This window comes from Antechinus flavipes, chromosome 1 (assembly GCF_016432865.1).
Source record: "Antechinus flavipes isolate AdamAnt ecotype Samford, QLD, Australia chromosome 1, AdamAnt_v2, whole genome shotgun sequence".
NCBI lineage: Eukaryota > Metazoa > Chordata > Mammalia > Dasyuromorphia > Dasyuridae > Antechinus > Antechinus flavipes.
The window spans coordinates 84,384,225-84,411,176 of NC_067398.1; the positions used below are offsets into that span (position 1 = coordinate 84,384,225).

A 26,952-nucleotide genomic window follows, 5' to 3' on the forward strand; every position below is an offset into this window, starting at 1 on the left:
CTCCCAGCCAAGGAAGGGCGAAATCGGGGTCTAATAGAAAACCCTTTATTGTCCGTGTTTGGGGATGGGGGTGGAGAGAAAAGGTGTCAGATGTAGCCAATGACATCATTGCAAATGATGGGCTGGCGACTACGGCTCCTCATGAGAGCGGCAAAGTGAGTAAAGTCTGCGGCGAGGTCCGGCGAGGGGAGGGGGCACCCAGGCGCAGGGGGACAGGACAGGCGCTTGGCGGCCATGGCTGCCGGACTGCTCCGCTGGGGGGCTGCCCCAGCTCCCGAAGAGCCCCGGTTCCGGCCCCCGCCCCCGCCCCCACCTAGCCGGCGCCTGAGCTGGTCCGAGAGGTTGAGCAAGAAGTGGTGGGGCTTCCCCAGCCAGCGGGGGGGCCCTGGCGGGCACCCTTCCCCCGCCGCCTCCGGCAGCTCCATCCAGTTCTCCACCAGGTCTGCGAAGCAGTTATCCCCTAGCACCAGGGGCTGGCGGCTCCGGCTCCGCGACAATAGAGATGCGGTCCAGTCCTCCGCATCAAGTCCCCGCCACTGCTCCAGACACACGTCCGAAGTAGATTTGGGGCGGGGGCGACGTCCGGCCGGGGGGCTGGTCCGGCCCCGCAGGCGCCCCACCCTCCGAAGCACCGGCCGGTCCTCGTCCCGCCAGGTGCTCCCCGACACCTCCGAGTAGCCGGAGTCCCAGTCCAGGGTGCGTTCACAGGGAGACAGTGCAGCTCCTTCCTCGTCGTCCTCTTCTAGGCAGCAGGCCGAGTCCGCTTCGGAGGCGTCCGACGCTCGCGGGGGCAGGCAGGGCCGGGGGCCGCTGGCTGGCTCTGGCGGGGTTGGCTGGGAGGGAGCCTGCATCCGGGGGGAGCTTGACTCTTCCCTCCCGCACAGCTGAGGGACAGGAGAAGGCAGAGGTCAAAGCCAAGCGCATTACCATTCCTATTTCAGAGAGGGGAAACTGAATCTGAGCGGGGAGGGCCTTGCGGCCACTGGCGCTTATAGTAGGCACTCAGTGAGTAGTACCGGTGGTCATGAGAGCTGGCATTATTCCATCCCTCTATTAAATACAGGAAAACTGAGGCACTGAGCAGGGAAATGGCTAGCCCAAATACCGAATTAATAGCAAAGTCGGGACCAGAATCAATTTTAGTAACATTTCTATTCTTACAAGCATCCTCATTTTGCCGATGAGAAAATGGAAGTAAAATGACTTGCCTAAGGTCCCTCAGCGAGAGACAAGAACTTCTGCCTCTACAAATTGTGCTCATGCTTTATGCCGGATACATTCCCGACCCCAACTTTTCCTATTAGCCCAGAAGGACTCCAGATTTGCAGGGCCAAGAGCATCTTCCTGCTGGTGGGAAAAAATGTTCTAGAGAGTGGGAACTGAGCCCCAAATGCTATGTCTAATTTGGGGCACTGCCCCTATATTTCCATTATGGGGGAGCACATATCCTGATACAGTGCATACCAGAAACAGGTGGGACAACTACCAAAAACCTGCCTGGCCCCCTGGCACGCGCAACCCTGCCCAGCCGGCAGCAGCTGCCACGTGCCTGGCCCCCCAATCTTCTGGCTCCCTGCTTTCTTCAGGCTGGCAGGCTGCAGCATGTTCCCCAGCAGGCAAGTCAGCACCCGCTGCAGGCGGCCCGGGGGTGGCGGAGAGCGGGTGTGGAGAAGTTGGGCTAAGATGGGTCGGGCTGGGCCGAGTGAGCCGGGGAGGAAGAAAAGAACTAGGAAGAGGGGCGGGGAGGTGGGGGGCGAGGCCGCCCATATCCCCACCGGGGGAGGGGGGGACCCACCGTCTCAGTTCCCATCCCTAGTTCTCTCATGGCTCAAGAGTGAAGGTTACAGTCTCAGCCCCTAGTCCGATCCTGGCTCTATCACGGCTCAAGAGTGAGGGGGAAGTGGCCCCCGCGGATTGGAAAGTCTCCTTCTCTCCTAGTCACTCTCAAGCTAGCCGTGTCCCCCCTCCCTTTTTAGCCCCAGGCCCACAACAGGCAGCAGAGAGCCCTCCTCGCTCCCACCCACCCCCACCCCCACTCGGTACAAAAAGCCCAGCTGTTGAGATCGAGCTGATGGAAGTGTAAGTTCTTTCTGGCTACCAGTGCCGGTAAGCTTAGGTGACTGCCTCAGTTTCTCCCTTTGCTCCGAAGCTTTGCCTTTCTTTCATGGATGTAGGAGGTAGGGGGAGGGAGGCCCTCTGCCAGGCTCGGCTGGCCAGGATGTTGTTACCTGATGCCCGGGACAGCCCCCAAAGTTCCCCAACCGTCCGAAACCCAACCCCAGCCATCTGCCAGGGCAGCTCCAGCCAGCTGGGGTGCCCCTCCCCCAGCCCCACACGTGTGGGCAAGCACAGACCTAACATGGGGCCTCCACAATCGTGTCTGCAAAAGTCCCCATCCCCGAACACTCCCGACCTATGGAGATGCCAAGTCCAAGCTACTACCCTCCTTGAATCCAACTATGGAGGGGTGAGTTGGCTGAGGAGTGGGGGTGGGGACAGCTACTTCCTGCCTTGTTCTGGGGGCGTGCTGTGGGAGGGGGAAACAGAACTTCAGGTCCTTGGGGTACCCCAGAGACCATTCTCGGTTCTTTTCCTAGTAGGCAGGCCTCTGCCTCCCCAGAACCCCCCACATTCACACTCTCAGGGCCCATCTCAATGCCTGGCGGAAAGGCGTCAGCTCCTCCCCAAACCCTCTAGGGGTCCCCCCACAGTTTCCCCACTGCGCCCCCTCCCCAAGGCTCAGCGCAGAAAACTCACCAACTCCAGACGGAACTGTCCCAGGAAACTGTCCAGCCGGGAGCTCCGCATTCCCGACGAGGGAGAAGGGCCCCAAGTGGGGCCAGCACCTCCCCCCCAGGCCCTCTGCACTCGGGCAGCCGCTGCTACTGGCCGTCTGGGGCTTGGGCAGGGATCGCGGGAGTGGAGTTGGAAGGACGGCCGGCTCTCTTCTCCCTCCCTCCTGCTGCTTCCAACATCTGGCTGCAGCCCAGGCCGCGCCCCTCCCACAGTCAGCCAATGAGGCAGGGAAGTGTGGGGAGGGTGGAGAAGGGGGGGGGGGGGTCTGTAACTGGAGCCCCCGCCTCCAATAGAGGCAAGGATCGGGAGACTTAGCCTTGGGGAGCAGCTTGGTGACCCCCGCCCCATCCGCACGCACCATTGTCCCCTCCCTAGACCACTCTAATGTTGTTTGGTGTCCCATCTCTTTCGTGAGCTTTCTGGGGAACAGGGCATGTGTGGCAGAGGCTCCTGGGGTGTGGATGGGTGTTTGGAACAGTGATTGGGCTGGTGAGATTTACTTTAAAGTCAGAATTTAAAACAGCGCACCGTGTCAGAGTCAGAAGAGATCTCATTACATAGAACATAGAATATCAGGGCTTGCTGCCCCTTCATGCCATGTACTCCCCCTCCTCTTCTGCTGTCAAAATTTCTCTCTTCCCTCAGGTACACAGGACTCAGAAGCTGACTTCCCTCATCACAGGGAAATCTTCTAGCGAGAGAGTATTGGGTTCTTCTCTGTGTTCATGCTCAGTACCCAGCCCAACGCCTGGTACCCAGAGTACCTGCTTAAGAAACACTTGTGGACTGCTTGCTCCCTGAGGTCTTTCCTTCACCACGGCTGGAAGTATTCTGTCCTGTCTCAGATATTCTTAGACATTTTCCCCTGTTCCTTGTCTTTGCTATCACTTCCCTACCTTGCCCTGTACTTAATAGCCTACCATCTGTAGCCTATGACCTCTTTGAGGTACAGGAACTTTTGTTTTTGTCTTTGTAGCACACAAGACTGTATAGTTAATCAGTGTTCACCTGATTGAAAATGGAATATGTAAGCCACGAGGGGCCCTAGGGATTAGAGTTACTCCACTGCCTTTATTGTATAGAGGAGGAAACTGAGGCTCAGAGAGGGGAGGGAACTCACGATCACATATAGAATAAAGTTTCCTAACTCTCACTCAAGCCCATAGTTCTACCCACAATGCCAGGAAAAGGGTGGGAGGGAAGAAGAAAAGAAAAAAGGGAGGGGGAGGGGGAAGGAGGGAAAGAGGGAAAAGGAAAGAAAATGAGGGTGGGGGGAAGAGGGAGAAAGAGGGCAGAAGACATGGGGAGAAAAAGAAAGAAAGAAAGAAAGAAAGAAAGAAAGAAAGAAAGAAAGAAAGAAAGAAAGAAAGAAAGAAAGAAAGAAAGAAAGAAAGAAAGAAAGAAAGAAGGAAAGAAGAAAAGAAAGAAAGAAAGAAGGAAAGAAAGAAAGAAAGAAAGAAAGAAAGAAAGAAAGAAAGAAAGAAAGAAAGAAAGAAAGAAAGAAAGAGAGGGGAAAAAGAAAGAAAGAAAGAAAGAAAGAAAGAGAGGGGAAAAAAAGAAAGAGAGGGGAAAAAGAAAGAGAGGGGAAAAAGAAAGAGAGAAAAAGAAAGGAAGGAAGAAGGAAAGAAAGAGAAAGGGAGAAAGAGAGGGAGAAAGGAATAAAGAAAGAGAAAGGGAGAAGGAAAGAAGGTAAAAAAGAAAAAAGAGAAGGAAAGAAGAAAGAAGGAAAAAGAAAAAAGAGAGAAAGGAAAGAAGGAAGAAAAGAAAGGAAGAAAGAAATTCAAAACCACAGGAAAATCTGGACATAAGAAGTGGCTTCTACAGAGAAACTTCTTAACCTCTTTTTGTATCATGGTTCCTCTTGGCAGTCTGGTGAAGCCTTTTCAGAATCATGTTTTGAAATAATTAAAAGAGATCCCAAAATTCAGTTACATATTAGTAAAAACCTAAAGTGTAATATTTTCCCCCTCCAAGTTCTAGAATCCCCTGAAATCCATCCATAGACCCCATGGTAAGAATTCCTGTTCTAGGACATCTTACCACCTACATACCTCCACTTCCCTAGGCTTCACTTTTTCATTTTTGTAAATAATTCACATTTTTGGTCTTGGCCAATTTAGGAGATTTGTTTTGCTTGACTGTGCATATTTGTTTAAAAAAAAAAAAAGAATTTCCGTTTTCTTTTTCTAATTGGGGGAGGGGAAATGGAAGGGAGAGAACAATTGAGAGGGAAAGGTTTAAATTTTTTTTCCTTTGTAAAATAACGAGATTACACTAGATGGACTGGGGTCTCCTCTGGCTCACAAATGTCATCAAGATCTGATGTTTCCATCCCCCACATCAAGGCATTTGCTTGGCATATTGAGCAGGATATTAGATATGGAATCCACATCTAGCCTTAGTCACTTACTAGCTGTGTGACCACTGTTTCCTCGTCTCTAAAATGAAAACCTTACAAACATTCGCCTCCCAGGATTGTAAAGATAAAATAATATCTGTAAAGCGTTTTGCAAACTTTGAAGTGCCCCATAAAGGCTGACTACCGTTATCGCATGGCTAACTGGAGGCTAGGAGGAATATGCCCTTTCCCAGGGAGTCGGGAGCGGGGGCAGGGGGCCGTTGGCCAGCTCGGTGGGGTGGGGTGCCCCCCCCAGCACCCATATGTTCGAACACACACACACAGACGCCGTCAGGGCAGCCCCTGGCCAAATGAGAGCTTCCACAGCTAACTGCAAGTCTCCTGTGCCCTGCTACCTTACTGCCGAGTCTCCTGCTCCCAGAAGTCAGAACCAGAATGCTTGTAACCTCAAAGGTCCAGTCCCTTAAGCCCAGCTCCCGCTCCAGCCCTTTCCCTGGCCTTTTTCTAGGTACAGCCCTAGGCTGAGCAGGGCAGCTGCGCCCCCTGGTGGGTAAATCTCTGAGCTCAGGAATTCCTTCCCTCCTTCCCACCCCCCCAAATAGTGCACCTCCATCCCCCCAAATTCAGTTACATTCTTTCATTAAACTTCAGAAACTGCCTACTTCAGGGGGTGGGAAGATTTCAGGGGGCCCTCGGGTAGAAGAAATATATATATATATGTATATATATATATATATATTATATATATATATATATATATATATATATATATATATATATATATATATATCTTTATTTCCACTAATTTTAATGATTATTTCTTCCGTTTGAATGGATTCAACAAAGCACAGTAGTATTAGACTTGACCTGGCTGCCAAAGGGAACTATGATGCAAAACAGTTGTGAACCAATTTAATCCAACACAGTCATTTAACAAGCAGCTGGCGGGGAGGCGGGACTAGTGGCAGAGGGTAGAAATCAGGGAGACCAAAGTTGGGCTTTGGGCATGTGTGTCTCTGGGCAGGTCACTTATAACTCCCCACCTCAGCTTCCTCCTTTGTAAAATGGGGATAATAACCCAGCTAAGCTGAGTATTTTTTCCATGGAAGAAGATGGACATTTAATGAAACAGAGGGATTCCATTTATTTCTAAGGAAAAAACCAGACTTAAACAAAAAATTTGATCTCCAATAACAGGACTCAAGAGAAGTAGAAAAAGGTAAAAGGAACTCTTGAGAACTGTATTTCTGTTGTGGATATACATAAAAACCCTATGTATAATTTGATTTTACTGATATAACATAAAAAAGGAAGTAGAAATGGAAAAGGGATAGTGTCAGAAAAAGGGAAAAGGAGAGATAAAAAGAGGGAAACTACATGCCATGATGAGGCAAAGGAAACCTATCAAATCTGAGGGAACTTAGAGAGGGGGAGGAACATTGTGTGAATCCTACACTCATCAGAGTTGGCTCAAAGAGGAAATAATTGACATATTTGTTTTACAGAGATTCTTCTCTCCATTAAAAAGTGGGAGAGGAAAAGGGAAAAGGAAAAAGTGTAATAAGGGAAGGATACAAAAAAGGGGAAGGGATTCAAAGGGAGGAGGGAGAGATACTAAAGAGGAGAACTGCGTGACGCAAGTGGGACCAATAAGTTTAATATTAGGGAAGGAGGGAAGGAGGGCAAGAAAAAGAAAAGCATAGTCTGGGGATATTAGGATGGCAGGAAATACAGAATTAGTCATTTTAACTGTAAATGTGAATGGGATGAACTCTCCCATAAAGAGGAGGTGGATAGCAGACTGGATCAAAAGTCAGAACCCTACAATCTGCTGTTTACAGGAAACACATTTAAAACAGGGAGATACATACAGAGTAAAGGTAAAAGGCTGGAGCAGAATCTATTATGCTTCAGGTGAAGTCAAAAAACCATTCTTATCTCAGATCAAGCAAAAGCAAAAATTGATCTAATTAAAAGAGATAAGGAAGGAAACTATATCTTGCTAAAGGGTATTATAGACAATGAAGCAATATCAGTATTAAACATATATGCACCAAGTGGTATAGCATCTAACTTCCTAAAGGAGAAGTTAAGAGAGTTGTGAGAAGAAATAGACAGCAAAACTATAATAGTGGGAGATCTCAATCTTAGACTTAGATAAATCAAATCACAAAACAAATAAGAAAGAAATTAAAGAAGTAAATAGAATATTAGAAAAATTAAGTATAATAGATCTCTGGTAAAATGGGGATAATAATCACATCAGTCCCCAGGATTGTTGTGAGGATCAAGTGAAATAACATGTGTAAGGTACTTTGTGAGTCTAATTAGTGAATGCTGGGTAGGATTAGAATTAGGGTCAGGGTCTGGTGAGATAGAGTATGGGAAGCATCAGAAGGGTTTGTAGCACAAGGGAGGTGAAGAGCAAGCCTTGCTGTAGAAGGGACAAGCATCCATCCTGACATCCTGTGTCCCAGGCCATGAAAACTCTTGCTGGAGACTGTGGAGAGAAAGTACCTGCACCAGAGTAGGCACATAATTAAGTGCTTATACCTTGTCAGCTTCCCTTTATTCACTTCCTGAGTACCTTCTGTGTGCAGGGCCTTGTGCTGGGCTCCCCGAGGGTTTTTCCCTTTGAGGGAAGCCTCAACCATAAGGTAATATTATAAGTCTGAAACTCTGCTTATAGCAAGCATTTTTCTTGCAGTAACCTTCCTCCCTAGGGGACTACCTTAAGACTGAAGGCTGAAAGACGAGGCTGAAAACTTAATGGTTTATGGGCACCTGATCACGACCACAGCATTCATGCCAGAACAAAGACTCCTAGGTGCTCTTGGTATGGCTGCCTCTGCCTCCTGTGGCTTATCCCTTTTCTGTGTCATGGACCCCTGGGTCAGTCTGGTGAAATCAATGTCCCCTTCCTCAGTCTATCAATAAATATTTATTAAGTGCTTGCTGTGTGCCAGGTACTGAGCCAAGTGGTGGGGATACAAAAAAAAAAGGGTAAGACCCTTTGCCCCCAAGAAACTCACAGTCTTATGGGGAGTCGACATGCAAATGACTATGTACAAGTAAACTCCAGGAAAAATAGGAAATAATCAACAGAGTGAAGGCACTAGAATTAAAAAAGATGAGAAAAGGCTTCCTGTAGAAAGTGGGACTTGAAGAAAGCTAGAGAAGCCAAAAGGAGGAAGAGCATTCAAGACATGAGGAAGAGCCAGCAATGGCAGGTTGGATATTGGTAGTGAGAGTGAGATGTGTAATAATCATAATAGCTAATATTTCTATTACAAGGTAGTAGGCTCTGTGCTAAGTGATCCTCACAGCAACCCTGGGAGATGAGTGCTGTTGTGATCCTTATTTTACAAATGAGGAAACTGAGGCAAATGGGTTGAATTAATTGCTCAGAGTTAGTAAATGTTTGAGACCAGATTGGAATTGGTCTTTGTAACTTCTGGTTTTACCACTGTGACTCCTAGATGACATCTAGGTTGCGAGTTTGAATGACTAGGAAGATAGTGGTATCTAACAGTAATAGGAAAATTTAGAAAGGGAAGGATTTGGAGGGAATGATAATGAATTCAGTTTGAGTTTAAGATGTGAATGGGACATTCTAATTCAAGATATCCAATAAATATTTGGAGATGAGAAATTGGACATCGGTACAAAGGTTAAGGCTGATAATTAGATTTGAGAATCATCAGCATAGTTGATCATTGAATCCACAGGATTCTTATAATAGTTTAAAATAATTGAAAGTACAGAGTCAAGATGGTAGAGTGAGAATCAGCATTTTTGCCCAGCTCATTTAATGTATCTCATTTATAACAACCTAAAAAACTGCTATACAATTCTTAATGGGAAAGCCAAGAAAATGTCACAGTGAGTCATTTTTCCAGCCTAGGGCAGCTTAGGGAAGATAGAGAGATCTGTGGACACTGGAAGAGGGACTGCCCAGGATCTCAGTACAATGGCAGCAGCAATAACATTCTAGCACCTAAGGATGGTAAGGGGTCTAAGAGCAAACACCAGGGCTGGAAGCACTGGGCCAGAAAGAGATCCCAAGGGATCCCTAATCTAGTGCTAAGAACATAAATAAGTACCATCTGGTGCTTCTGTCATCAATTACCCAGTTTTGGGGTGGAGAGGAGTGGTTACAGTGGTTACAAATGAAGGACAACAGCAATCCAATTAGAACAGGAACAAAACTGTTATTTACCTCCTAGGATTGTTTTGAGAATAAAATGAGATAATACTAAGAGCTTTGCACATACACACACACCACCACCCCCAAAAAGAAAAAGAAAAAATGAAATCAAGTCAAAAGATTGAAAAAAAAGAAATTATAAATATCTCATAGGAAAAGCAACTGAAAAGCAAGTGACCTGGAAAATTGATCAAGGAGACATAATTTAAAAATCATTGGACTGCCTGAAAACTATGAACAACAACCACCAAAAAAAAAAAAAGGCTTTGACATCATATTTCAAGGTACTATAAAGGAAAACCCTCCATATGTCTTAGAATCCAAAGACAAAGTATAAATCAAAAGAATTCACCAGTTATTTTCTGAAAGAGTCTATTATCATCTTTTTGTTTTTGTTGTTGTTTTCTAGTGATTTTTCCATTTTGTTTTTATTTTTCTCTCCCAACATGACTCATATGAAAATATGTTTTTAAAAAATAATGTACTGTCAATAAAAAGTTATTTAAAAAATAAATTTAAAAAAAAGAAACTGGAAAAAAAAAGAAAAAAGGGAAAAAAATAATGTACATATATAACCTAAAAAGATAAAATTTAAAAAAAAGAAAAAGAAAATAAAAAGTAATCGAATAGATCATAAGTAAGCTCCCCAAGCAAAAAATTATTCAGAACTTTGGATCTACTGTGTATTCTGCCAAACATTTAAAGAGTAATTATTTCTACTATTACATAAACTGTTTGAAAAAATAGGTAAGGAAGGAGTCCTATCAAATTTTTTTCTATTATACAAATATGGTCTTGAAACATACCAGAAAAGAGTCAAAATTGAGAAACAAAACTGTAATCCAAATTCCTTAATAAGTATTGATGCAAAAAAAAAAACTTTAAATAAAACACTGGCAGTGAGATTACAGTATATATCACAATATATCACTCTGACCAGGCTAGATTTATACCAGGGATATAAGACTGGGTCAATATTAAGAAAACTATAAGCATAGTTAGCCATATCAATTTTAAAAAACAGCAGAAAACATGTTATTTCAATGGATGCAGGAAAAATCTTTGAAAAAATAGAGCATTCATTCCAGTTTAAAAACAAAACAAAACAAAACAAAAGCCTCCCTACCCCCACCACACACTATAAAGTACTTGAATAGATGGAGCTTTTCTTAAAATGATAAGTTGTTCAATTATATCCAACTCTCTGTGACTCCATTTAGGGTTTTCTTGGCAAAGATACTGTCATTTCCTTCTCCAGCTTATTTTACAGAAGAAGAAACTGAGGCAAATGGGATTAAGTGACTTGTCCAGGATCACAAAACTAGTAAGTGTCTGAGGTCAGATTTGAATTCAGGATTTCCTGATTCCACACCGGGCACTTCATCCACTGCGTCACCAAGTTGATTCCAAAATGTAAAGTAGTGTCTAAAATAAAGAAAGAGCATTATTGTAATGGGGATAAGCTAAAAGCCTTTCCAATAAGATGAGAGGTGTGCAAGATGACCATTATTGTCACTTTTATTCAATATTGTGCTAGAAATATTAGCTATAGCAATTAAAAAAAGAAAAATTGCTGGAATAAGCACAGGCAAGAAAGAAACAAAACTATCACTTTTTGCAGATATGATGGTTTACTTTAGAGAGTCAACTAAAAAACTAGTTGAAACATTTAACAACTTTAGCACAGTTACAGGATGTGAAATAAACCCACACAAATTTTCCATATTTCTATATATGCAAAATCTCAGTAGGAAGAGATAAAAAGAGATATTACATTTAAAATTGCTATCACAACCAGCTTTGATTCTAACCCTAAATGCCTCTAACTCTGGCTCCAACTTGGGAGTCAAGATATATGAACACAATTGCAAAACATTCTTCACACAAAGACATCTAAATAATTGGACAAATATTAATTGCTCATGGATAGACCAAGACAATATTTTTAAATGACAATATTGCCTAAATTAATTCACTTATTTGGTGCCATACAAAGTTATTAGAGAATTGTTTTATTGACCTAGAAAAAATAATAACAAAATTTATCTAAAACCCAGTTTCTTGAACTGTGGTATGTGATCCCACATGGAGTCTCATACCTGAATGTGAGGGTCACAACATTTTTATTTATTTTCAGTAAGTCAGTAAATTATAAATAAATCAGTAAATGAATAATTATTTTATATATCTATATACCTAGCATCACATAAATATTTCTTGGGTGAAAAGGGGTTGCTAGTGGGAAAAGTTTAAGAAACCATGATCTAGAGGAGTGAAAGGTCAAGAATTTATAAGAACCATTCCCCAAATGATAAATGGTCAAATGATATGAATAAGCAGTTTTCAGAGGAAAATTTCAAAGCTATCAGTAATCATATAGGAAAAAGGCTCAAGATCACTAATAATTAGAGAAAAATAAATTTTAAAACTTTAAGGTACCACCTCATGACCATTAGGTTGACTAAGAGAACAAAAACAGAAAATAATACATGCTGAAAGCAATGTGGGAAAATAGGTACACTGTTAGTGTAATTGTGAACTAGTCCAACCACTCTGGAGTATACTTTGGACTCTTCCCAAAAGGCTTTTGAACTCTACATGTCCTTTGACCCAGCAATTCCACTACCAAGTCTGTACTCCAAGGAGATTAAAGAAAAAGGAAAAGAACTCATTTATTTAAAAATACTTATAGCAATTCTGTGGTGCCAAAGAATCGGAAACTGAGTCCATAAATTGAAGAATAACTGAACAAGTTATGATGTACGCACACAAACACACAAATATATGTGATGATATACTTGTACTGTAAGAAACAATCAAGGGTATGGTTTCTGACAAACTTGGGAAGATTTGTATGAACTGATTGATGAATGTGAAGTGAACAGAATCAGGAGAACAATCTAAACAGTAATAACAGCATTGAAAAGATTATCAATTGTGAAAAATGTAATAATGGACAACACAATGACCTACCAGAGCTAGAAAGGACATGATGAAACATGATATCCATCTCCAGAGAGAACTGATGGACTGAGAATACAGATTGAAGCATTTTTTTCTCCTCTATCTTTCTTTGGAGAGGAAGGGAGGGAGGTGGGACATGGCCCACGCAGAAATGTTTTTGTATTTGTATTTATAATAACTTTTGCTTTTCTTGTCTGTTTACTATTATGAAAGGGAGTATGGGAGGAACAGAATTTGTAACCAAAAAAATAAATAAATAAAAGAGTAACAAACTGTCTCAGTGCTTTAAAAAAATAAAATAATTGAAGGAAATATAAATTTCATTTAGAAGCTAGTAAAAATAAAGATATAATTTTTCCCACTCAAATTCATGAACCCCTTCAAATTTATTCATGGACTCCTTGTTCAGGGGATCCAGGTTAAGGATCCTTGTCCTGTAGAGAGATATTTTCAATGCTAGGACATAAGTTACATCCTTTAACCTTGTTAATCTTGACTGAGTTCCTCTTGGTCATGCTCTTTAAAGGGACAGACAGAGAGTGAAGTCAGAAGGAAGGACAGGCTGAGTTTGAGGGACCAGTGGGACCTCCAAGTGATGATCTCATCCCAACACTTTCACTGAGGAAATCATCACCTTCCTTACCTGAGCCTTAGTCGTCCCATCTATGACATGGAGACACTCATACCTGTCCTTCTGAGCCCCAGGAAGTGAGAAGAGAATGAAGTTCACAAACTAGGGAATAGATAGCCCCATGAAGTGACAGGTGATTATACCCAGAGATTTTTCTGAACCCAAAGCAGGGGTGGAGCAGGGTGGGGCAGCGGAGAGTGGTGACTCAGATCAGGGACACGTTAGGAGTCCTGCCCACCCCCAGCTCCCAGGCAATGCAGCCTGGCAACCTTGTGGGTATGGCAAACACCAGCTAACAGACAGAGGCTTCAGATGAGGGAATACTAATCATCCTCTCAGTTATGAAGCTCTTCTATCTTTTGGGGCTCACTTTTGTACTGGAAATTTGGGGTATGGAGCACTTGAAAGTGGGAAGGGCAAGGATAAGGGTATGGGGGAAGTCTCTCCTGAGGTATGACCATTTTCCTTCCTTCCCCGCCTGCAATCAAAACCAATTCTTATCTCTGAAGGTGTCTTGGGTTTAATAGACTTGAAGAATTGCAAGAGTTTACCCAATGAACTGATTTCTTCCTGGACAGACTCAGATCTGAGAGGTAAGCTATCCTCCTAGGGAGGTCCCTAAGGTGGGAATGAGACTAAAGGCAAGAAAAAAGGAAGGAGGTCTAGAATGAACCACAGCACCAAACTCTGAGTCCCCTGGAGCCTTCTGACCTCCTCAATGTAACTGCCTTTGAGTACTGTCTTCCAAACTTTCCCAAAGGCCCTCGTATCCCTTAACAGAGATTTCCACCTTCCACCCCTCACTCTGGGAATTACATGGTATACTGAGAAGAATTCTGGGAGTTGGGAATTAGGAGAGCAGGACTTGAATATCATTTAACTTCTCCATTAAAAATGTAAATCTGGCAGCTTGGTGACCTAGGGAATAGTGTTGGATTTGAAATCAGGAAAACCTGAGGTGGAATCCTGCATCAGACCCTGGTTCATGTGACTCTGATCAAGTCACTTCTCTCTGAACCAGTTTTTTCACTTATAAAATGCATAGTAGTAACATATCTCAGTCAATAAGTATTTATTAAGTGCTTACTGTAGGTCAGGCATTGTACCTCATAGGGTGGTATAAAATGAGATTATATACATAGAGTACTTGGAGGCAGCTAGGTGGTACAGTAGAGAGAGTAACTGAGCTTGGGGTCATGAAGACCCGAGTTCAAATCCAATCTTGGAAACTCACTGGCTATGTGACTCTGGGCAGGTCACTTAGTCTCTGTCTATCTTAGTTTCCTCATCTGTAGAATGGGGATAACAAGGATTATATCTTATAAGGGTTATCTATCTATAAGGATTAAATAAAATAATATTTGTAAAGCTCTTAGCACAGTGCCAGGCTCATACATGACAGGTACTATATAAATTTTAGCTATCATTTTTTGCAAACTTTAAATTGCTATATAAATGTTTGTTATTATTTTTATTATACTTTCCTTTGGGACTTAGTTTCCCCTCCTGTAAAATGAAGAGTTTGGGGAAGAAAACAAGGCTTTAAGAAGTCACATGACCTGTTCGATATCAATCAGCTTCTTTTCATTAGGGCCAGGAATAAACTTCTTTCTTTATGATGTGAGGTACAGGTGAGAGAATCATTGATTGTAGAATCAGAACAGCTAATCTAAGGCTCCCATTTCACAGACAGGAAAACTAAATCCCAGAGTGAATATATGATTTTCTGAGTTTCACAGATAGTATGTAGCTAAGCCAGAATTTGCACCCAGGTCCTTTGACTCCAGTTCAACTACCTAGGTTCCTATGATGCTTCTCGACTACCTTCGGGATGCATAGGTAGAAGGAATCCAGATTACTGAGTTGTGGTTTGGGTGCAGGCTTGCTGAGGCTGCCCTGGATTGTGAATATCTCTGAGACACAGGAACCCGGCTCGGTCATCCACACGTTCTTTTTCAACTGCTCCTGCCCACCTACCCTGGAGCTCTACAGTGTGATTCCCTCCAGCCCCTTCTTTAACCAGCCCAGTTTATCGGGATATTACACTCAGTATTTGGCAAAGGTAAGAGAGGCTGGGGTTGGGGTGGTTAAGGAAGTCTAAGAGAACCAGGGCTGACTTCCAACCAACATCCTATCAACTCTTACTTAAGGATGCATGATTCTGGGGAAGAACTAGGGAAAGAAGGAGGAGAGAGAAATATCATAGATCCTGAATAGGAAAGGACTTTGTAGATTTGGGTTTATTTCTTCTACATGCTTCAGTGTCTTCATATGTAAAATGAGCTGGAGAAAGAAATAACCAACCACAAGTATATTTATCAAGAAAACTCCAAATAGGGTCACGACAAGTCAGATATAAATGAAAAATAACTGAGTAAGATCAGTCTAGTCCAAACTTCTTATTTTATAGATGAAAAGGCTTAAAGAGAGCCCAATATGCCAGCTCCCACCTGTTCCCCTAGCCACTGACTCGCAGGAAGAGTCTTCAGGACACCTTTTAAGGTATAGCTACTTCCAATTGTGAGTTCCTAGGAATGGATTGAGATTTGAGGATGGAAGAAGGACATGTACTGAGCAGGATATTTCTAATTTTTTTTAAAAAGGTTGCTTTCTATTTTTGCAGCCCATTTGATTCAGAATCTGTCCCACCCCATCGCATCTCTCATCCAAGGATCCTTACATGGGAAGGATTGAAGAAGGCTGGACAAGACAGTCTTCAGAATCATGAGCGAGGGCCAGAGGAGCAAGCGTGTGAAAGACAGGGAGAAAAGAGCAGTGGGGAGTTTCAGAGAATGGGATGGGAAAGGCTGCAAAATGGTTATGAAGAAATCACTTCCTAGCCAGATTTTTAAAACCTCATAATGTTTGGCTTAACGGTTTTAAAGGTTAAATTTTAAAACAGAGCAAGAGCAGCACACACACACACACACACACACACACACACACACACACACACACACACACATTTGGCATAAAATATGCCCTGAAATGCTCCATTTCTGATGTGATAATAGCCCAAGTCACTGCGCCACAGCTTCTTGTACAAAATTAAGGGAGAAAGGTGTTCCTTCCTCCAGTGATTGACATGGTTGTTAACAACAAGGAGCATCCTGCAGCTTCCCATTTAAACTAACTCTTCGTGTTAATTAATTAGGTGCTAAGTTTAGTTGTTCATTTTTGCATCTCTGTGACTTGCCCAAAGTCACATAGCTGACAAATAGTGGAAACTGAGTCCAACTGCAGCATTGTCTGGTTCTTCGGGGACTCCCAATCATTCTAGTAACAGCATTAACCTATGGTCTTTGTGAAATACTTTACAAATATTATCTCAGTTGTTTTCCAGTCATATTTGACTCTGGGATCCCATTTGAGATTTTCTTGGCAGAGATGCTGGAATGGTTGGCCATTTTATTCTCCAGCCCATTTTACAGAGGAGTTAACTGAGGGGAAGGGGTTAAGTGATTTGCTCAGGATCCCACAGCTAGGAAGTGTCTGAGACCAGATTTGAATTCAGGAATATGAGAGTTTCTGAGTCCAGACCGGTGTTCTGTGCCCCATGGTGCCACCTAGCGATCCCTTGGAAATAGGTGCTGTTATTATCCCCATTTTACAGATGAGAATACTGAGGGAGCCAGTCACAAAGCTACAAATTGAGCTTTGAGCTGACTGCAGAGGTAGCGCCGTGGGGTGCTCAGTGGATGCTATCACACTTACCCCAGATGACCTTGAGCAGTGCAGCCAGGCTGGATGCCCGGCAGGTGAACCACTACCAGCTCAATCTGAAGCTCACGTGCATGAAAGAAACTTGGAGTTTGCCGCTGTCGGTGGAAGTGTTTAAAGCCAAGGGTCACCCTGTGTGTCTAGACCGCTTTGCCAGCCCAGGTAAGACGGATACGGCAGACACAGGGGCTCGTGGGAGCATTGCCGCAGCCGGCCCCAGCACAATGGTTTGGATCTACCTGGACTCTCTCCATAGCTCTTCTGGCTCCTGGGGAAGGGTGCAGGTGCTACCTGCTCCCAGGCCTTTTGCAAAATCCCTTTTCTGGCACCTGGGAAAAAAAGAGAGGGAGGGGGATCTAGTGAGCTAATAGGGCAGAGGAAATGGGTTAGAATGAAAGAAGCCCTGAACTGGGAGGCAGAGGATCTGGCTTCTAATCTTGTAACCTTGTCTGCAAAATGAAGAAATTAGACTGGATCGTTTCTAAGGTCCTCTCTTTCAATCCTGTGATCTTCTTGCTTGAGGCAGCTGGGGACAAGGTGCAGGTTCTGGAGACTGTGGAGCCCCAGTCCCTGATCTACGTGGTGCTGCTCGACAGGGGTCTGACTGGTGTCAAGGTGAGCTCGTGGGAACTCAGATCCCGGGACCAAGGGGAGAGGAAAGAGCAAGAACTAGCCCTCTCTGAGCCCCAGGCAGCCAGGAAAAGAATTGTGGAAAAATCTAGCTTCTAGCGACATTGAGAGGAAGGGTGATTGGTCTAACCTGATGATTGGGTGGGTCATTGGGATGGTTTAACCTGGTGATTGGGTGGGTCATAGGAATGATCTAACCTGGTGATTGGGTGGGTCATTGGGATGGTTTAACCTGGTGATTGGGTGGGCCATTAGGATGGTCTAGCCTGGTGATTAGGTGGACCATTGGGATGGTCTGGCCTGGGATGGTCTAGTCTAGTGAAGAGAGAGCATCAGGTTTGGAAGGCTAGTGTTGGTGTCTGGAGGCTTACTAGTTTTGTGACCCTGAACAAATCACCTACTCTCTCTGAGCTTCAGTTTCCTTATCTGTAAAATGGGGATAATAGTAGCATCTATTGTACTGGGTTGTTGTGAAGATCAAGTGAGATGATAAAAGTTAAAGCATTTTGCAAACCTTAAAGCCTTACCTAAATGTTAATTTTTATCATTAATGATACATAATAACATTGTAGCAGGTCTGGAGTCAGGAAGACTTGAGTTCAAATGTGACCTCAGATACTTAGTAGCTGTGTGATCCCGAGCAAGCCACTTAACCCCTCTTGCCTCAGTTCCCTCATCTGAAAAATGTGTTGAAGAAGGAAATGGAAAACCACTCTAGTGTCTTTGCCAAGAACACCCAAAATGGGGTCATGAAGGGTCAAATATGACTGAAAAATAACCAAACAACAAACAATATTGTTTCATTATATATCATATATAAATATATATAATATTGTAACATAATTGTTATATTATATAAAATTATATATAAAATTGTAAAATTATTTCATCTAATATATAATCATCATACTATATATTAGGGATAATAATAAGACCTAGTTCATGCTCTGGGATAGTGAGCGGCTATATAAAGGGGAACAGAGGAAAAGATGGGCAGCTAGGTAACTAGAATTTTCCCAGTTTACAGATGAGGAAATTGAGGCTAAGTGAGTTGCTCCAGTTCACCTGGCTATTAAGTATCAGAGATTAAGATCCTCTGACTCTGGATCCAGACTTCTTTCCCTCTGACGTGAAGTTGGAGTGGGATGGGCTTAAAGGAGAAGATTTGGGGTCCTTTTTCCCCACTCCAGCCTCTTTGCCTCCACAGATGGCAATCACAAGCCCTCAGGACACCACCTTCTTCTCTATCAATGAGCTGGGGCAAGTGCTAACCCCTAGCCAGGGTCTTATTGGCAATGCCTACAAGGTGAGTTATCACTTGCTTTGGGGATGGGGGAAATGGATGAGACACTGAGGTAGGTTTATGGGAACCCCAGAAGGTGAAAGAGATGACAGGAAGTGCAGGGGGAAGGCTGGGAATAGAGAAGTACTTGGATAGGGAAATGAGGGAAAGCAAAGAATCAAAAACAACCTCCAAATTTCAAAGGATTCTCTTTTCACTCTTCCCACATAAAAATTATAAGGTCTGGAAATTTAATCACTCTAGAGAAAAACAGTTGATTAAGAGTCAGGCACTTGGGAGTTATAGAAAGGCAAAGCCTTGAAATCAATAAGACTTCAGTTTAAATCCTACCTTGAACACTTACTAGTTGTGGGGCTCCAGAAAAAAAAAATTACTTAGTGCCTCAGTTTCCCCATCTCTAATTATGAGAGAGAGGTTCCTTCCTAATTCTAAATCTATAACCCTGTGACTAAGTCAATGCATACTAAGGTGTAATAATAAAAAGAATAATTGGCTGATATTTATTTATTTGCAAATTACAAAAGGCATTATGAATATTATCTAATTTGAGGTGCTTAAGGCCAGTGTTATTATCCTCATTTTATAGAAGAGAAAACTTTTTTATAGAAGAGAAAATTTCAGACAAGGTCCCCACAGTAAGTAAATGGATGAGCCACCCTTTAAACTTGTGTTTTCCTTACTCTCTTCACCCCCAGACTTCCTCAGAATAAATAATCAATAGTTTAATGTGTCAGCCCTTCCTAGGGGAATTATATTTTAAGAGAAATATTTTTTAAAATAATAATAGCTTTTTATTTTTCAAAATACATGCAAATATAGTTTTAAATATTTACCCCTAAAAAACTTTGTGTTCCAAAATTTTTCCCCTTCCTCCTCACCTCCCCCCTCTCCTAGACAGCAAGTGATCCAATAGAGAGGTTAAACATACACAATTCTTCTAAACATAATTCACATTTATCATAATGCACAAGAAAAATCAGATCAAAAAGGGAAATATTAAGGAAAAAACAAGCAAGCAAGCAAACAACAACAACAAAGGTGAAAACATTATGCTGTGATTCACACTCAGTCCCCATAGTTCTCCCTCTGGCTGCAGATGGCTCTCTCCATCACAAGTCTATTGAAATTGGTCTCAATTGCCTCATTGTTGACAAGAGCCACGCCTGTCAGAATTGATCATCGGTTGCTGTGTCCAATGTTCTCTTGGTTCTACTCCATTTAGCGTCAGTTCATGGAAGTTATTTGTCAATTCAATAAGCCTTATTAAAGGTCCAAGCTCCGGAAGGCAGAAAGTGAGACTTACCTTTGTGTGTCTTCCAGACCTAGTATTTATTGCAGGGGTGAATGAATGAATGGATGGATGAATGGACAAGTGATGGGTTTCTATCGGTGTGACGGACCCGTTTTGGTTTTCTCCTGGGTCTCACCCCTAGCACTTCCAGCTGAAGATCTTGGTGACTGATGGACAAGGCAAGAGCTGCCAGGGGACCCTGACTGTTGAGGTTCTGCCCAATCCTCCCAATCAGATCTTCTTCGGGTAAGGGTCCTCCTCTCTCTGGGGCTAGAGCTGAGTCCTACATCCTGGGTAAGGCAAGGAGTGTGGCCCAAGCTGCAGCTCCAGGAGTAGCCCCTCTCTAGCACCCTACCTTGACACTGTCCTCACTCATACTAGGACCAATCTTCTAGTCTGGGGATTTGGAGGCATGGGCATGGGAGGGAGACAATATGGTCCAATGTAAAGAGTGCTGGTTCTGGAGTCAAATCCTTCTCCTAAAGAGTGTTACTCATATTGTCTGGAGCCTCTTAAGCTTGGATCCCTCCATTAATGGAATGAGAAGGGGGAGAGGGTTGAACCTGATGGCCTTGGGCTCCAGTCTAGCTTTAGATCTCAATCTTATGATTTTTTCTATCAGAGCTCCAAAGAGAATTGCAACCCTTCATACCACTCCCCAAAATCATCCTCCTTATGAATAGAACTGACCATTCAACTTCTGCTGGACAACCTTCTCTGGCTCCCTACTGCCTCTAAAACTCCTGCACCTGGCCTTCAAGGCCTTTCAGTGTCTGATCCCACTTTACCTTTCCAGCTTTATTTCTTAGCTTCACACACTCTGCACTCCAGAGTGAATGAATCAGTTTCTACCTCCATTCTGAATATATCTTTAAATGGCTTAGGTTGCCTTCCATGCTTCTATCTTTTCCTTATCCCTCACTCAAATCCCAGCTCTTCCAAGAAGTTTTCCCTAAAAAAGGCCTTTACCTTGCTAGACAGTTTTTAAAAATATATATTATATTTTTAATGGTCTTACTAAGAAAAAGAGACTGACATCCTCTTTCATTCCAACAGTAGTTACCAAGTTCTATGTAACTATGCTGGATGATTAGAACTGTTCAAAAGATAAATGGAAGGACTTGACATTAATGAGTTCCTTATCTCTTTAGGGGAAGATCTCTTGGCTTCTAATCCATTCCTTCTCTGGCCTGTCTTCCATACTACTGTCTGGAACATCTTCTCTTGCCTATTGAATGAAGCATAAACTCCTGATCCTGGCATTCAAAATTCCAGTCTAATTACCTCTTACTCCTCCAAACTATCTCATCCCATTCTTTCTTCCAGCCCAACTAGACCACTCTGCCCCCCCCCCCCCATTTTCACTCTCTCCTCTCTGACATAGTGCAGAGAAGTAAGGAGGGCTAGGTCTGTGTGGCTTTGGGGATCAGTCACAGGATCACACACGGTCCCAATTTAGAGATGAAAGGAACCCTGAGGGCCATCTTCTTACTCCTTCATTTTCCAGATGAAGAAACAAAACCCAGGAAGGTAAGTCTCTTTATTTCTCCAAACCTCTGTCTCTTCCTTTGTACAATGAGGGTCATTATACTAGCATAATTTTATCTATATGATTATTGTAAATATATTTGTTGGGTTCTTTTTTCTTGTTATTTTTTATGAGGCAATTGGGATTAAGTGTCTTGCCCAGGGTCACACAGCTAATAAGTATTATGTATTTGAGGCTGAATTTGAACTCAGGTCCTTCTGACTCCTGGGCCATCTATCTACTCCATCTTGCTGCCCTTATTATAAATATAAAATTATAATATAAATATAAAGACATATAATGAATACTGTAAGTTATAATATAAGCATTGGGTTATATGCTTGTGTTATTCCAGAATGCCTCCTCTCACATAAAAATCCCACTACCCAGAGCCCACCAAGCCTGGTCCCCAAGATAACATGAGACTGAGAATTGGTGGACTCTGTGTTGTCCCAAAATGCCTCAACTGGATTTCCCCACCTCTTCTCCATTTCCCTTTGTTAAATCCTTTCTTCCTTTAAAACTTACATAAAGTACTATCTCAGGAAGCCTTCCTTGATGCTCCAGACAAAACTGATTTCTCCCTTCTCCAACTTCTCATGAGGTTCTACCTGAACTTTGCTTGTACACAATTCCACTCTCCTTTGTAGCATTGATATTTAGGTACATATGAGTTAAAAAGCATTTATTAAGCACTTACTCTGTCCACTATGATACTGTCTCTCAGCGATTATTGAGTTGAGCAGGGACATCTGTTCAGAATTAGATGATCTCAGAAGTCCCTTCTGATGGGAATTTTTGTGATCTGGGATTCTGAAAGTAGAATATGTACGGCTCTGGGCTGGGTCTCAAGGGGCTGCTCTTGTATAGCCACCTCTCTCTCTCATTTGGTTCCTCTGTTCATGAAACTGGGGACAATGCTAGGGAAAGGTCTGTAAGTGGGAAGGTACTTAGATTTGTGGGGCCTGTAGGATTCAATTCCAGACCTTCAACATCTCTGAGGACCTGGTGGCTGGTGGAGTGGTTGGCCAGGTCCGAGCCAATGGCAGTCGTGTCCGATATGAGATCACCGAGCCTGTTCCCTGCCCCTTATATTCCATCAGTTCTGGTGAGCCCTCGTGAGTGTGGGGGAGGCTTGGGGATGGGCCTGGGCAAAAGTGACAAGGGCAAAGGGGGGTTTGGGGAAGAGCACCGTGGGCTGGGCCATAGGTTCACTCCTTCCCACCTGCCTGCACAGGGGATGGACTGATACGGACCACAGCTCCTCTGGATCTGGGGCGGAACCCTGGGGCTGTAGTCACCCAGTTACAAGTGAAGGCCTATGATCCATTTCAGCTCTCGTTGAGTGCCCAGCTCAGTGTCACTGTCAATGTGCAACCCATCAACACATGGGCCCCTCGCTGCACCCCAGCTTTGCTAGTGTGAGTTGTCAACCATCAGACTGTCTTTCTGGATACTTCCTCTTGCATGAACCCCCCCACCCAGAGCTCACCAAGCCCGATTCTCGAGCCCCAAAACCTGATAATTGAGGGACTTAAGTTCTTCTCCTAATAGAACAGCATGCAAAGAATGAGTGTATTTTGTGAGTTTGGGGGGCAGCCTATTTGTTTGTTGTGTTGAATTCTGTTTGTGTGGTGATAGGGATCATTCTAATGCACCTGTTGGGATTCCGTTATTTGTCTTTTGATGGAGGAAGGTCAAAGCAAAGAAACACTGGAGTTTAGTAGAAAAACATATAAATTTGGGGTCGGGAGACCTGTGTTCAAATTCCATTTCTCCTAATTAAGATGCATACTATCCACAAGAGGCTTCCTGGTTGGCTGAAAATGAGCCTATGATTATAGCATAGACTAAGGAGTTCAGTCCATGCAGTCCAGAGACATCATTCCTAATCCGGGGGGAATATGGATGGCCTAGAGAGACTAGGCTGGGGGGAATTTTAGAATAGTTTAAGGCTTTGTAATCTAGATAGGATAGATTTCTTGTGCTTGCATTTCCATCGACTTTTCCTTGTATGGATTTCTGAATTTGTATATTCTTTCTTTTCTATACAAAAGCTAAAAAACATATTGTTGTTGTTGTCTGTCTGTCTATCTATCTATCTATTTTTCTATTACCTCTATCTGTCTGTCTATGTATCTTTAGCCAGGGAAGAGAGGGAAAAGAAGATAATGGGTGATAGCACTTAGTAGGCTTACATATTAGGCTTGTTGACTAATGGATTGATGGGAAAAGGAATTGAGAAAATGTAGCAGCAAGAGAAAGAGGTACAGGGATAAGTGATTAGAATTGAGGAAGAGAAAAATCTCTGAACTAAGGAATCAGATTTGCTGAGGGACCAGAAAGGGCCATGGGAAACGGATGTGTGATTTCAGGGATCAGGGACATTTTTGAAGTTGGGAAATCAAGGGAAAAAGGCCCCCAGGATTAACTCTGGGAGGAGGAGCTGGTATCATCAGAGCTAATGGTCTCTGATGTAAGCACAAGAAATCTATCCTATCTAGATTACAAAGCCTTAAACTATTCTAAAATTCCCCCCAGCCTAGTCTCTCTAGGCCATCCATACTCCCCCCGGACTAGGAATGATGTCTCTGGACTGTATGGACTGAACTCCTTAGTCTATACTATAATCATAGGCTCATTTTCAGCCAACCAGGAAGCCTCTTGTGGATAGTATGGATCTTAATTAGGAGAAATGGAATCTCCTACCAGGTGTTTATTTCATGGCCCTTTAGAGGGACTCCCTCATCCAGGACTGGAGTTTAAAGCGTTTCAGAGTAGAATGAGTTGGGAAGTTTTGTTTGTGCAGGTCCTCTTTGAAATCCTTACTCAACAAACAGAATGCCAGAGTTGGGGGGGCTTTGGAGATCATCCCCTTCAATGTAACCTTCCCCTCACTCCTCATGATAAGAAAACCAGGAACCAGAGAGAGTAAGGGATCTGTCTTCTGACTCAGAACTAAAGCATTCTCCACCATGTCATCCTCCCCCTAGACATCCCTCACTTTGGTTCTTCACACCATCCCCCCACACCTTCCCCACAGTACCCAGGTCCCAGAGACCATTCCCGTGGGCAGCATCCTCCTGACTCTGGCCTGCACTGACCCAGACTCCAGCAGCAGCACCTTTCATTACCGGCTTTGGCACCCCAATGAGACCAAGTCAAACTACAGCTTCCGCCTGCAGGGTCCCATCCTTCAGGTACCTCCCTCCTGATCCCCTCTGTGGATGTCACCAGGAGGGGATGCTGGTCCTGGGAATCCCTCTCTAGAGTGGGCAGCTCTGGACCTGACACACTGGCCAAGAGCTAGGATTTCCACCAAGGTTGGGCCCTGTGACTTGCTGTGGGAAGGGTGGAGAGTGGGTGGCTTTTTATATAGTTCTTAAACCCTCCAAACACTTTCATAACCATCATCTGATTTGATCCTCACAAGTTTATGTAGGAAGGACAGGGAGCAGAGAAAGCATTTGTCCCATTGAATCTCACTAATGTCCCTAAGCATTATGAGATATTAAAGTTATCTGAGTTTGTGTTTTATTCTCCATTATATACTCCATATACTGGGACTAGAGCCTCTCTAAACTTGGTGTCTCCTGCAGCTCCATGTCCTACACCCAGGGAGTGCTTAATAATTTTGCTGAATGAATGAATGAAGAGGGAAATGAAGGCTAGATATATCACTTCACCAAGGTCACACAAGTCAGTTCAACAAATGTTTATGGCAAAAATCGATGTTCAAGGTTCTGTTTTGTGTGTACCCCTATTTTAGGAGAGAGGTCTTGATTGACCTGGGTCTTAAGAACTACCATAGGAGGAGGAGGCACAGTGAATGGTGAGACAGATTTGAGGGCAGGAAGACTGGGTTCACATCCTCCCTCAGACACTTCCTAGTTGTATGATCCAATTCAAGTCTTTTAAAATCTCCCAGGCTCTATTTCCCCATCTATAAAGTAAGCTACTTCATTGGGTAGTTGTGAGAACCAAAGAAGTTATCACATGTAAACTTTAATGCATAATATAAATGTAAGGTGTTATTAATTCAACATCTCTCCTCAGTATGGGGGTTGCTTTTTGTGGGAATGTTAAAGAGCAAAAGGCTTGTGGTTAGGGGTGTAGAGAGTGGATGGTTCCCCTGAGTGCTACTACATGAGAAACTCCCCCAGCCTTTTATGTCTCCAGCACACATAATTCTCCTGAATTTGGGGTGATATTAACCCTGCTAGCAGACCTGTCCAACGCCTGAGATTCTTCCTCCTCCCCTCTCTCCTCTCTTGGGCAGGTAAACAACACATTAGACTATGACTCATCTGCACCTGATGTTCAGTATAAGACCACCATCCTGGTGACTGATAGTGGCCAACCCCCCCAGACCAGTGAGTCCTGTTGGGCCCGGGCTCTGTCCCACTTCCTACCTTCCTGGGGTGGGAGGGCCATTGGCCCGAGGGCTGTCAGGATCCATTTCTCCTCCCAGATCCTTCCCTACATCCTACTGCAGAGTCTTAGATTTCTCGTATACCTGTGGTCTCAATTTACCACCTTGTAACCTATAATTAGATACTTCCCAATTGGTACGAATTTCTTCCTCTTAGAGGGGTCTCGTCTAGCCCCTGGGTTCAGGAACTCCCTGAGAATAGGGACAATCTCTCTCTCTCTCTCTCTCTCTCTCTCTCTCTCTCTCTCTCTCTCTCTCTCTCTCCTCTTCTCTCTCTCTCTTTCTCTCTCTCTCTCTCTCTTCTCTCCCCCTCCCTCCCTCCCTTCCTCTCTGTGCCTCTCTCTGTCTCTCTCTCTCTTCCCCTCCCTCCCTCCTTCTCTTTTCCTCCCTCCTTTTCCTTTTTTCTCTCTCCATCTCTGTCTCTGTCTCTCTCTCTCTCTCTGTCTGTCTCTGTCTTTCTCTGTCTCTCTGTCTCTCTGTCTCTCTGTCTCTGTCTCTCTCTGTCTCTCTCTCTCTCTCTCTCTCTCTGTCTCTCTGTCTGTCTTTCTCCCTTTCTGACTTATGACTTCCAAAGGGCAAGAATTTCTCTCTTCCTCAGCCTTTAGTTCCTAAAGGGCAGGGACCCCATCTCCACCTCATATTAGCTGTTCCCCAAGGAACAAGATTTCCTCCATCATAATGGAGGCTCCCCAAAATAGGAGGCTGGTCTCCTCAATTCAGGTATTTCCTGAGGGTGAGATTGGCATTTCAGTCTTCAGCAGGTATCTAAGTGCTGCTGCTCACAGTGGGAAATTGGGGAGAAATGACCTGAATTAAGCTTCCTGCTTCCTCATCCATCCTCCCTCCCACCCTTAATCTAGGCCAGGTACCAGTGCTGGTGACAGTGACCCCTGTGAATGAGTATTCTCCAATCTGTCCTGCTCACACATTCCGGGTCAGAGAAGACACTCTTCGTGGCAAGCTGATTGGGACTGTCCTTGGCTCAGACCGCGACTATCCTCCCAACAGCATTGAGTACCACATTTCAGACTCATCGTCTAACTTCTACATTGACCCTCGAAGTGGTATCTACCTTCCACCACAAGCTTAAG

General features: G+C 43.8%; 2 protein-coding genes across 4 annotated transcripts in view; one reads left to right on the plus strand and one right to left on the minus strand.

Annotated features, from left to right (window-relative positions):
- Positions 1-29: 29 nt before the first annotated feature.
- Positions 30-2,980, minus strand: INKA1 (inka box actin regulator 1). Of its 2 annotated transcripts, none has more exons than XM_051986358.1 (2): positions 2,758-2,980; positions 30-884 (listed from the first exon to the last, which is right to left on the minus strand). In XM_051986358.1, exons 1-2 carry the CDS (start codon positions 2,806-2,808, stop codon positions 87-89), a joined length of 849 nt encoding a protein of 282 aa, XP_051842318.1. In that variant the 5' UTR covers positions 2,809-2,980; the 3' UTR covers positions 30-86. The 2 variants fall into 2 exon arrangements, with proteins under 2 accessions (XP_051842318.1, XP_051842326.1); XM_051986366.1 differs by lacking the exon at positions 2,758-2,980 and adding an exon at positions 2,355-2,440.
- A 10,265-nt stretch (positions 2,981-13,245) lies between these two features.
- CDHR4 (cadherin related family member 4) overlaps positions 13,246-26,952 on the plus strand; it is a 37,680-nt gene continuing 23,973 nt past the window's right edge. For both annotated transcript variants that reach the window (XM_051986381.1, XM_051986373.1), the window contains exons 1-12: positions 13,246-13,347; positions 13,467-13,550; positions 14,838-15,019; positions 16,677-16,839; positions 17,204-17,292; positions 18,515-18,613; positions 20,044-20,147; positions 22,401-22,537; positions 22,667-22,850; positions 24,473-24,629; positions 25,709-25,802; positions 26,722-26,925. In XM_051986381.1, coding sequence (XP_051842341.1) covers positions 13,299-13,347; positions 13,467-13,550; positions 14,838-15,019; positions 16,677-16,839; positions 17,204-17,292; positions 18,515-18,613; positions 20,044-20,147; positions 22,401-22,537; positions 22,667-22,850; positions 24,473-24,629; positions 25,709-25,802; positions 26,722-26,925 — 1,546 coding nt within the window. In that variant the 5' untranslated portion in view covers positions 13,246-13,298. The remainder of the gene's footprint in view (positions 13,348-13,466; positions 13,551-14,837; positions 15,020-16,676; positions 16,840-17,203; positions 17,293-18,514; positions 18,614-20,043; positions 20,148-22,400; positions 22,538-22,666; positions 22,851-24,472; positions 24,630-25,708; positions 25,803-26,721; positions 26,926-26,952) is intronic.